The following is a 12,115-nucleotide window of genomic DNA, read 5'->3' as shown; positions in this document are numbered from 1 at the left end:
TTAACCTGAAAAAGTCGGACTCCCCCGACTCCGTCTTCTCTCTGACTCTCTCTTTGTCTCCTGATGCTTGTTAGCAGACAAGATGAACCAACTCTTGATTCTTTTCCATTTTTCCATGTCACCATTTTTGTCTGATTGACTGATAACTTTCCTTTCTCCTAGATTCAGATTACTCCGTATGCAATTAGCTCTGTCTAATCATTTAGATTTCCCATTGAATTATATGTCTCTCTCTCTCTCTCTCTCTCTCTCTCTCTCTCTCTCTCTCTCTCTCTCTCTCTTTCTCTCTCTCTCTCTCTCTCTCTCTCTCTCTCTATAGCTTGCTCTTTCTCTCTCTCTCTTGCTTCTCGATTCTTGGTTTTAACTCCCGCTGCTGTATTGCATAACTGAGTGTGTAGGCTGTTAGCTTCTCAGGATTTTATATAAGGAGAGCCTACTCTGTAAATGAACAGCCCTGCTCAGTTCTTCTGTCCTCTAACTCTTTCTAACTCTCTCTTCCTCTTCTGTGATCTCTAATAATATACCGGTCAGTGTAGGTCATGTTAAAAGTGCAGGCCCTTCTCTTTTGGTGCTTGCGTGCTATCGACTATTTTAGTGCCATGCATTTGTGTTTTGTTAGCATGTGGCTGTTGATTTGTGTTTGGTATTTGGTAGGCATGTTTGACTGTTGGGAATAATCCATAATGTATATAGATTTTTTTAGATCACTAAAGTAAACCAATTGCACAATGAAAATGAAAGCTTGGGTGTTTGGGATAGGATCTGGTAGACATTTGTCAAGCTATATTCATATAGATGGTTTAATTAGGGATCACTGAAATTGGGTATCTAAGTCTAAATAATCTAATTATCATATTCTTTATGCAAATGAGCAAAACGATTGGACACAGAAATAATCAACCATTTAAAACAATACATATACCTTTGAAATATGGCGTTTCAAATATAATTGTAAATACATAGTCTTCTACAGGAAAGCGAAAGAAGGAAAGAAGGTTGTTTATCTGTACATGGAGCCCATGGTGTCAGAATTGCACAGTTTACACTGATTTACACAAATGTCAAAATAAATAAGTTTCCAACCTCCATAACAATAAGCTGTCTGGGAGAGTTGCCTGAAAGAAGCTGTAACTAAGAGCCACTCACAAAACTGCAAGTCCTGAACTTCAGCAAACCATTATTAAGACCTAAAGGTTTAGTTTTCATTTGTTATAGTCAGATAAAACCAAAATAAACTTTAGATATTCACACTGTATTTCACCTATTTGAAAAAATCTTAAATCAATAATCTTAATAGCTGGCTTAGGCGTAGTTTCCGGATTTGAAATGGAATGAAAGCCAGTGGTCTACAAAATAAAACTGAAGAATAGAAATACATATTCAGAAATATACAATACAGAAAGCATCTGGTATTTGGTTCCTTAAGCATATATTTTTCTTGAAAGGTTGGCAATTATTCAGAAGCTGGCATTTCTTTAATTTATCTGTTAAGTTCTTTATCGTGGACTGGGTTGCAGTGTAGAGTCTGTCCTGGGACATTTGGATGTAAGACAGAAACTCAGCATGGATGGGATATATTGCAGGGCACCATATAGACATTGTGCCAGTGTTAAAAAAAATTAATGGATGGAAGGATGGATGGATGGAGTGATAAATGGATGGATAAATGGAAATAAAGATTGATGAATGGACATAGGGAAAGATGGTTAGATGAATGGGTGGATGGATGGATGGATGGATGGATGGATGGATGGATGGATGGATGAATGGATGGATGGATGGATATATGGATGGATGGATGGATGAAAATGGATGGACATTTCTTTGTATGTTCTATTTTGTTTAAAATGTAGTTTAATTTATTATTATTTTGCTTTGATTTGTTGTGTGTCCTCCTTGCATATATAATGAAGAATGATAAAAGCTTTTTAACAATTGCTGGATTCTTCTTATAAAATGAAGTAAAATAATAAATGAACTTAAAAAAAAAAGAAATGGATAGACACATGCATTAAAGGATGGCTGGAAGGATTGACAGATGGGTGGATGGATGGATGGGTGGATGGATGGATGGATGGATGGATGGATGCATGCATAGATGGATGGATGAATGGATAGATAAATAAATTGATGAATTGACAGATACATAGATTTATGGCCTTTTCTCACCAAAAAGATTGGAACTGTACCTTACATGCACTTGCTAATGTTCAGAGGACAGTAAAAAAAAATGGTCAGGATATGATTGCAATAATAATAACTCTATTAATAGAGTCTAATAAAAAAGCACTGCTTCCTCCACTGGTTGTGTAGTTACCTCTGTGACTTTACTGCACTCCCTTCATTGCTGTGCATGCTGTTATCTTATGTAAGCTGGGCAGAGGGAGCGACAGCCGACCACGCTTCAAAAAACATGATCTACAAAAATAACCTGAAGTGGATTATAGGAGTTATGATGAGAAGAAAAACTCTGTTAAAACTAACCAGACTGAGGGAGAGCGAACGAGAGAGACAGAGAGGAAAAGGGAAAGAGAGAGAGAATAACCCTTTAAGCTGTGCCAAGTTTTTCCAGTTTTTTTTTTTTTTTTGATGAGGCGTGAAGGTATGTGTGATAGAGCGGGAGTGTGTGTGTGTGTGTGTGTGTGTGTGTGTGTGTGTGTGTGTGTGTGTGTGTGTGTGTGTGTGTGTGTGTTGGTAGAGTAGGTGTCTAAGGCTGAGTGGGAATGCCTGTCATCATGTGTAGGCACCTGTTGCCATGGGAACCATCTGCCGCCACACTCAAGCTCTCTCTGCGCTGCCCACACAGTGTCACACTGCTGAAACGGAGAGAGAGAAAAAGAGAGAGAGAAAGAAAGGAAGAAAGAAGGAAAGAAAGAGTAAGACAGGAAAGTGTTTGGTCCTCATCTGTGATTGCGTGTGTGTGTGTGTGTGTGTGTGTATGTGTGTGTGTTAGAGTATGTGAGAGTATGTGATCATGATCCTGGAATGACATCATGACAAGATTCCCAGCTGGTTCCTCACTGGGGGGAAAAAACATAATGTGAGAGAACACATTCACACACGGTCCCTAAAGTCAAACTTTAACACATTTCAAAAATATCTTAAACTTCATTCTTAAATAAATGTTGCAGGGCCGTTCAGTCTAATTTATACACAGTCCACAGTTTTAACACTTTCCCTGTACTGAGATTGGAAAAGAAAAATAGTTTAATCAAATGTCTGTAATTAAAGTCTAAGAGCAGTTTCTGAATTACAACCATGCAGCTATATTACATTCTTACACTGCAGTCATTACAATGTATGTTACTGCACTCAAGCAGTGGCTTGTATAGTTTTGTTCTCTCTTCCTTCCGTCTTCTGCTTTCTCCATTTACAGGTGCTGCTTCCATTCATTGGTGGGTTGAAGGGTGATTTTATTGGCACCGTGCACTATTGGTGGTAGATACCTTTTCTTTAGTGACCCCTTTATTAAAAAAAAATTAAACGCCAGAAGATGAAACGTGGACAGCTTTCTTTTTAATTAGTCTGACCACATACATTACATTTATGGCTTTTGGTAGACGCCTTTATCCAGAAAGACTTCCAGAATTACATTAGCTGCAAAAATGTGCTACATTCCTTTTTTATTTTTAATAAAGGATCCACCAGTGCTCTGCAATATTTTACCATTTGGAGGGTATTTCATTTTACAGTTAAATCCTAATTAATACTAATTCAAAATTTGTCCAGGGCTTGATTTGCTAGCCCCATGGTCTTCATGACACTGATTGTTTTCACATGTGAAACAAGAACAGGTGCATTCGTTTTGAGTACATGTCAAACATTAGTAGCACAGGTGAAATCCGTTCGACTTACGATACGACAGCATGTGACTGTATGGTTTCACAACAATAAGTGTGAATACTTATGTAATACTGGGTGCACACTGTGCAATATTAATAGTCCTTTGCTATTGTTGCTTGTCAGACTGTACATAAACGATCCCAATGTCATGCTGTAGGATCTCAGTTGTCATAATATCAGAGTGTATGACAGTCAAAAGCTGACCCATAATAGAAAGACATTTGTCTAAAGTTTTACGTTATCAATCTGTTGGTTAACTTGCTAATGGTAGCTAGCAGCAAAAAAACAACAATCTGTAGCATTAATTTGGTTCAAGACATGCCTTGATAATATAAAAAAAAATGTCTTACAAACACTCCTTTTCCCTCCATAAATCAAAAAGTTTCTTTTTTGCTGTACTGCCCACCTGACTTATTTCAACATTTTCCCTGAGGTGGTTTGAAGTTGTCGCGCTAATTGCGTCATCAGGTTCGGCACTCCTATTGGTTTTTGGTTCAACGGTCGTCCTGGAAGAAGTCACACTGCAGGAAAGAGTCTGAAATCTTCAGACACTGCCAGAATTTCATCTGAGGGAAAAAATACACGACTGTTAGTCGGCTGTAGGTGACCATAACAAACCAGCGAACAAAGACTACAGATTTTAGCCTCGGCTTATAGGAATCTTTTAGGATTTAAAAAAAAATTTGCTCAGAGTACCAAATCGTGGCCAAAATCACACAGGGTGCACACTGAACAGCTTTTTATTAAAAAAAAAATTAGCAAATGTTTTTGTTTTCTCTCCACATTAATATTATGGGAAATTCTGTGCAGATTCATGACATAATCACCATTAGATCCAAATTGGATTCAATGTGGAAAAGTTTAAAGGGGTGAATACTTATGCCTCATTCTATAGATTTATTAATTTACATGTTGCTGAAATGTTTGCGTTATCCAGTCATGATGTGACAATTTCTTCATTGTAGGAAGTTTAACAATTTCCCTTATTCTCCTGTTAGAAGTTTAAAGTGAACAGCTTCATACTGTGTGTCAGTGGAAATTCAGCATCACAATGTTGAAAAATATACTACAATTTGTATAGATAGAGATTAAAATAGAAAATGTTGGACTATTTCTATAATCTTACCCTTATTGTATCAATATATTTGAGTGTGTGTTCTGCCTGTGAATCAAAGGACAGTGATCTATGACTGTAAAAATGTTTGAACTCTTTTGCTCTCCACATTAGATGGATGACATTCTTCAGAGGAGTCTGAGTGTTTTGGATCGCCTCCTCCTCACACACTCCATCTGGCTCCAGCTGTCAATCAACCCTGACTCTGCCCTCTGCATCCTGCAGCGAGAGATCGTTGGGGTGAGAGAGCTAGTAGATCATTTCAAGCTTGATTACATCATTCTGTGTGGCTAATAATCATCCAGTCAACTCTCGCTAACCACTTCACAGGTACATGATCCTAAAAACTCTGCAAGATGCTTGGAGGAAAACATTTAGCAGGAATGGGTGTTTGTCAGCTAATAAGCAACATCTAGCAATGGCTGGCACACAGAGTGTTTACTTTCACAAGGTGTTTTCTGTGTGATAAAGAAGTAAATGTTGACAAGAGTCAAATCATTTCATTATATAATCTGTGGATTTCAAACAAATAACTTTATATTTGAAAGCTTTGTTTTATAATCCTTGTTTTTCTGTGGTTGTTGTTGATGTTAAATATATGCATGTACATGTATGTGTATGTGTTTAACCTGAATCACATCCCAAACTATGTAACAAAACACTAGAAAATAAGAAATATTGTGGAAAAAGAAGGGTTTTCAGATAGGTAAAACTGCTCTCTGCATTCTGGAGTTTTTCTCCTACAACTCAACCCAGCTAACGGAAGTCCAGCCTTGTTTGGTTTGAATCAGCTACGTTGGGAAAACCCAAACTTAGGTAGCTCAGTGGTTAAGGCTCTGGGTTACTGATCAGAAGGTCAGGGATTTAAGCCCCAGAATCACCAAGCTGCCAACCTTGGGCCCTTGAGCAAGGCCCTTAACCCTTTGTGCTCCAAGAGTGCTGTATCATGGCTGACCCTGCATTCTGATCCTAGCTTTCTGACCCCAGCCTCCTAACCCCAGTTTCCTAACATCATTTAAATATACAAAAGAAAAAATTTCACTTTGCTGTAATGTACATGTGACAAGTAAAAAGCCTCTTTGTCTCTTTTTTTAACATGAATCACAATTGAAATTGTATGAGTAAAATAATAAATAATGTACAAGAAACCCCAAAAATCCAGCCAAAAAATACATAAAATAAATTGAAGTTCTGAAAAGCAGTGTTCTGTGCTATTGTTACAGCAGTGAAAATCTAACCTACCATTTTCAAAGCTGTTATTTTGACGACTGAGTTTTTATAGTCTTTGGCCTTTTTGATTGCTCACTTGAATCGACTGTGTTCAATCCAAGTCTCAAGATACAAGAAGCCTATAAATAATGTAAGATTGAAACCTATAAACAGGTCTTTGGCTATTTTGTGCATGAATAATCATGTAGTATTTGCTGAAGTAATACTTATATAACGATAACGAATGATGAGTTAAGACATGTAACAATCACAAACTAAAAAGATCCAACCTTAAATACGATGTGAGTCTGTGTGAATATGACCACATTAAGTAAGTTATAAAATGTGCGTCCACCATTTGGTTGGACTGAATTCTTTTCATAATTTACATCGATTCCTTTTTATCGAATGTAGAACTAAGTAAATAATAAACACCAACAATTTATTCTCAACCCATTTTGCATCATTCTTCATCCATTTCTTATTTAAATCCTGCTGTAGTACTAGGACATGCTCTGGGTTGAAAAAGAGGGGAACTGCTCTTTGCCCTCAACGGTGAAATGAATACAGTAAATTCATTTATTTACAGTGGAACCATGACACTCACGACCTCAATAGTTTGCAATTTTTTATTTGGATCTTGCGAAAAGTTCCAACTCAAAAAATCTGATAGTTCTTGAGAAAGTTTGGAGTAACATTTCCAAACAGAGTTTGTACTCATAAATTACATAAACATTTTTGAAATTATTATTATTATTATTGTATTATTCATTTAAAGTAGTAAATAAAATATTTATGACAAGTAATTCATAATTTTTGTTGAGTTTACAGTACAGTACATGTACAGTTCCCCTTGAAAAAGGTAAGTCAAAACCTTTTTTGTTACTCGCGAGTGGTCATAGAACGTAACCCCTGCGAGTATCGAGGTTGCACTGTATATATTTTAGAACTGAAACAATTCCTCAAGTAACTTGAGTAATTTAAATACAAAAAGGCATTGTCTTATTTTCTCTTGTATATATAGAATTGCTCTTTTATAAAGAAAAAGTGCTTCTTATCTGATGAATTAATTTAAGTATACAAGTTGAGTCATAATAAGTAAAGTAAAATGACAGGGAAGAAGTATTGAACACATGAAGATAACAAGGTGCGAAAAAGGCATAGAAAGCCAGGAGATCACCTGAAATCTGTCAGTATCCGCCAAGTTCGCCAAGAGCCAAGAACCACTCGGGCAGAACTTCAGGAAGACCTTGCATCAGCAGATACTGTTGTTTCAAAGAAAACTATAAGCAATGCACTGAACCGCCATGGCATCCATGCACGCTCACCACGCAAAACTCCATTGCTGAACAAAAAGCATGTTAAGGCTCGGTTAAAGTTTGCGAAAAAACATTTGGAGAAGCCTGTGGATTATTGGGAGACTATAGTATGGTCAGATGAAAGCAAAATTGAACTTTTTGGCAGTCATTCTACACACCATGTTTGAAGAAGAAATGGCACTGCCCACCACCCCAAGAACACCATACCAAGAGTTAAGTTTGGGGGTGGAAGCATCATGGTTTGGGGCTGCTTTTCAGCAAGGGGTACTGGCATACTTCATATTATTGAAGGCAGGATGAATCAATCAATCAATCAATCAAGCTTTATTTGTATAGCGCCTTACAGCAACCAAAAGGAGCACAAGGCACTTTCCAGTAAAAACAACACAATCAATAAAAATATAACAAATATAAAAATTAAAAAATATAAGAACACAAAATATAAGTAAAACAGCAGTGAAGCAGGGCTACGTGTTCTGGCTGGTTGGTAAACTGTTATTAATTCAGTGAGGTAGGCCAGGGCAAGACCATTGATGGCCTTGAAAACGAACAACAAAACCTTATACTCCACCCTATACCGCACCGGAAGCCAGTGGAGCGAGCGGAGGACCGGGGTGATGTGTGATCGTTTTGAGGTGTTGGTGAGAAGACGTGCTGCCGCGTTTTGCACCATTTGGAGCCGACTGAGAAGAGAATGATTGAGTCCAATGTAGAGAGCGTTGCAGTAGTCAATCCTCGAGCTGATGAAGGCATGTACAGCTTTTCCGAGGTCAGCTTGAGACAGAAATGGTTTTACCTTGCTGAGGAGTCTTAGCTGGTAAAAGCTCGCCTTCACTACTGCACTGATCTGTTTCTCGAATAACGTACTTTGGTCAAAAATAACACCCAGGTTGCGCACGGTAGGCGCAAACTGAGGTGTTAGAGGACCAAAATTCGGAGAACTGCTGGGTGAGTCCAGGTTAAACAGGATATATTCAGTTTTTGCTTCGTTCAGATGAAGGAAGTTCTGGGAAAGCCATTGTTTAACATCCTGAAGGCAGTTATGAAGAGGGTCCAATGCAGAATTATCACTCATAATCACAGGAAGATAAATCTGGAGGTCGTCAGCATAAAAATGAAATTTAACTTCGTTAAGCATATAGAGGGAAAACAGAATGGGACCAAGAATAGATCCCTGAGGCACACCAGATGACAGAGGAGCAACCGATGAAGAATGATCATTTAGCACAACTGAGAAAGTTCTGTTAGTGAGGTATGATGAAAACCAACTAAGCACCGCACCCTGCAGACCAACAACGTGCTGAAGATGAGAGATGAGGATGGCATGATCCACGGTGTCAAAATGGATGGAGAAATGTACCGGGACATTCTGGATAAAAATTTGCTGCCATCTACCAGAAAGCTGAAACTGTAAAGAGGGTGGACATTTCAGCAAGACAATGATCCCAAACACAAGGCCAAGGAAACAATGAAGTGGTTTCAAAGAAAAAAAAACAAGTTGCTTGAATGGCCCAGTCAATCACCTGACCGAAATCCCATAGAAAATCTATGGAGAGAACTGAAGATCAAAGTTCATAAAAGAGGCCCAAGGAACCTTTAAGATTTAAAGACCATTTGTGTGGAAGAATGGGCCAGAATCACTCCTGAGCAATGCAGAAGACTGGTCTCTCCATACAAGAGGCGTCTAGAAGCTGTAATCACCAACAAAGGCTTTTCTACAAAGTATTAAATAAAGTGTGTTCAATACTTATTCCCTGTGTCATTTCACTTTATTTATTATGACTCAACTTTTATACTTAAATGTTCAGATTTAATTGTATGAATTCAATATTTGGCTTGATGGCTACATCTGGTGGAAATTTTGTGTCAATAGCCCACTTAGAAATTACTTTCATGCAGCAAGTATGAATTGCATTTCTAAAGCAAGAAAACCCAATGAACACATTTCTACAATTCTCTTTTCACTGAAGCCATCTCTAGCTGAAGCATTAATAATATACATTTTCTGTATATTACAGTTTTTCTGAGGATTGGAAAGGCAAATTGTGTGTTTTTATGCAAATTCAACAGGAAAGAAAACTCAAAATTATGAATGGTTCCTAAAAGCTTTACTTGAAAATCCGTCTTTTAACTTGTAAGTGAATCTGTCACCATTTTTTTCACTGTCAGCCATTGTGAAATAAAAAAAACTATTATCTAATAAATCCATATGGATATGTTTGAGATTCTGCAGTTTGCAGGAAATGCGGTTTGAGAGCTGATTATGATGTGCTTTCTGACCATCCAATCGAAGGATGTGAAAATGTGTGTTCAGATGCGTTTTAGGGTTCCTTAAAATAAGCAAGTAAACTGATTAGCGCAACAACTCCTAGCAACATTGGTTTAAATAAATAGGGCACCGGCAGTGTTCACTGCCTGAGGGCAGGTCCCTATCACACTGGCTTGATACTGAAATCTTATTGGATAGAAACTGAAAACTGAAACTTACACTCGAGAGAAACACTATGAAATGAAGAGAATAGATTATTGGGAATAATTGAATACACATTCATGGAAAAATAAATTAAAACATAAGTCAGTTATTTTAAAAGAGTTTCGGCCAGCAGAAAAGGTCTTGCTGGTTCTGACGGTCCACCATTGCTGTTTTTATTTAGTCTTACTTACTTTGAATTTCTACAGCACACTCTTTCCAGTATTCTCCAGTAACAGTAAAGTATCCAGTAACACGTATTTTGGTGCATTCCCTCTCAAAATCTCATTCAATAATATACACAGGTGTGTATGGCAAATAAAATACCTTTTTAAATGCATAATTCATATTCATTATTATACAGTGCGTTTGATTTATCTGTATGTCTAAAATACATCTAAAATACATGTGTGTGTTTGTGTGTGTGTGTGTGTGTGTGTGTGTGTGTGTGTGTGTGTGTGTGTGTGTGTGTGTGTGTAAGTCTCCTAAATGTTATATATCTCAACTTTGGGTCTTTCTGCAGACTTTTCTGGTGTGCAAGTGTGTGGTCACTCAGAGGAAAGTGCTGTGTGTGAGGGTTCAGGAGAGCAATGTGTGTGTTGCACAATACCCAGTTCGAGAGGAAGACTCCAGTGAGTGTAACACTCAAAACACACACACGTGTACATGTTGTCTGGAACAGGCCACACATAGCACACATAGCACACATGTTCATGACTACATGATGTTTTGATGTATAACAAATGTTAAGGTATGGTTTCTGCAGTGTAGAAGTGCGCTTGCTTTATTTATTACTCAAATCTGACCATGATGGAAAACATCTGAAGCATGACCAGTGCACTACATTTAACAAGAGTCTGAAACCAATGTTGAGGCTCCTGCCCTGTCACAAATAAATACACAAGCATTTCAGAACAGACTCTGAATTCAAATAGATTTGATTTGCAATTTGATTTGATTATTTTACAATTATCATTGTCCCAAAGATTATGATTTTTGATTTTAGCATCAATAATTAGTCCCTATTACTACTAATGTTCATCCCTAATAAAAACTTCCTGAGATATAAGGAAGAAACATTGAGAGGACCCAGACTTAAAAGGGGGAACCTATACTTATCTGGGTGGCACTTTATCATTCTAGCCATTTTTGGCAAAAAAATCCCCCAGCTGGTTGTGCCCTAGCGATTGCCTAGTTTGCCTATACCTAGAAACAGTGCTGCACTGCATTACCATTAATTACAGTTCTATCATTGTTTTCTATTGTCCACTGGACACTGGAATACAAACTGTTCATGGTGATTGCAGCTCTAAGCCATCGTTCAGTTCAATTCATTTATATTTGTATAGCACTTTTAATAATGGACATTGTCCGAAAGCAGCTTTACAAAGATACATAGGTTATAAAGTTTATTGCCTATAAGTTTGTTCCGTATAAGTTTATCCCTAATCAGTGATCCAGTAGTGACTGTGGCAGGTAAAAACTACTGGTTTTGAGGAAGTAACCTGAGAGGAACAATTCTCTAAAGGGAACCCATTGTTATCTGGGTGGCACACGTCTATTCATCATTTTAATTTTTAGTTTGTGACAAACTATCCTGTGTGTAATTATCCTATCAATTAATCACAAATGATATGTACACAGATGAGTTTGTGTTAGGCTGATTCATACCGGATCATTTTGTGCACTTTAAACATAGACTTTAGCTATATTCGTCACTCAGTGCCTACAGTTCTGGAGATAAAATGATGAGTAATTTGTGACCACTGATGGTGGTCATAGCAGATTTTCTCATCTGTTTTATGTGTTGTGATGCACAGAGTCTAAAGGCCTCAGTATGTCATAGAAATTAAATGTTCTGCGTTTATGAAACAAGCAGTGATTGATTTTGCGATGTGTAATGTAATCCAGAATGCTTATTTATTGCTTATTTATTTATGAACTATTGTTTATAAAGACAATTTAGGATAAGCACTTTATGGTGTATTGTGCTGATGTTTGCCTGATCATATTGAATCATGGCACTGTTTTGTTTTTTTGGGAAACTCTGTCTTGACTGTTTTCCTGCAGCATTCTCTCTGGAGAGCTCAGCCCTAAGTTTTCCTGATTTGTGCAGATTAGTGGCCTTTTACTGCATTAGCAGGTAACCCCCCCCCCCCA

General features: G+C 37.5%; 1 protein-coding gene across 1 annotated transcript in view; it reads left to right on the top strand.

The window, feature by feature from the left end:
- Positions 1-12,115, top strand: part of rin1b (Ras and Rab interactor 1b) — a 29,256-nt gene that overhangs the window by 6,278 nt on the left and 10,863 nt on the right. The window contains exons 2-4 of the mRNA XM_083542732.1: positions 5,072-5,197; positions 10,479-10,587; positions 12,026-12,098. Of these exons, the coding sequence (XP_083398858.1) occupies positions 5,072-5,197; positions 10,479-10,587; positions 12,026-12,098 (308 nt within the window). The remainder of the gene's footprint in view (positions 1-5,071; positions 5,198-10,478; positions 10,588-12,025; positions 12,099-12,115) is intronic.

This window comes from Silurus aristotelis (genome assembly GCF_946808225.1).
Source record: "Silurus aristotelis genome assembly, chromosome: 5".
In the NCBI taxonomy this organism is placed as follows: domain Eukaryota; kingdom Metazoa; phylum Chordata; class Actinopteri; order Siluriformes; family Siluridae; genus Silurus; species Silurus aristotelis.
This window is presented reverse-complemented; position numbering and strand designations above follow the sequence as displayed.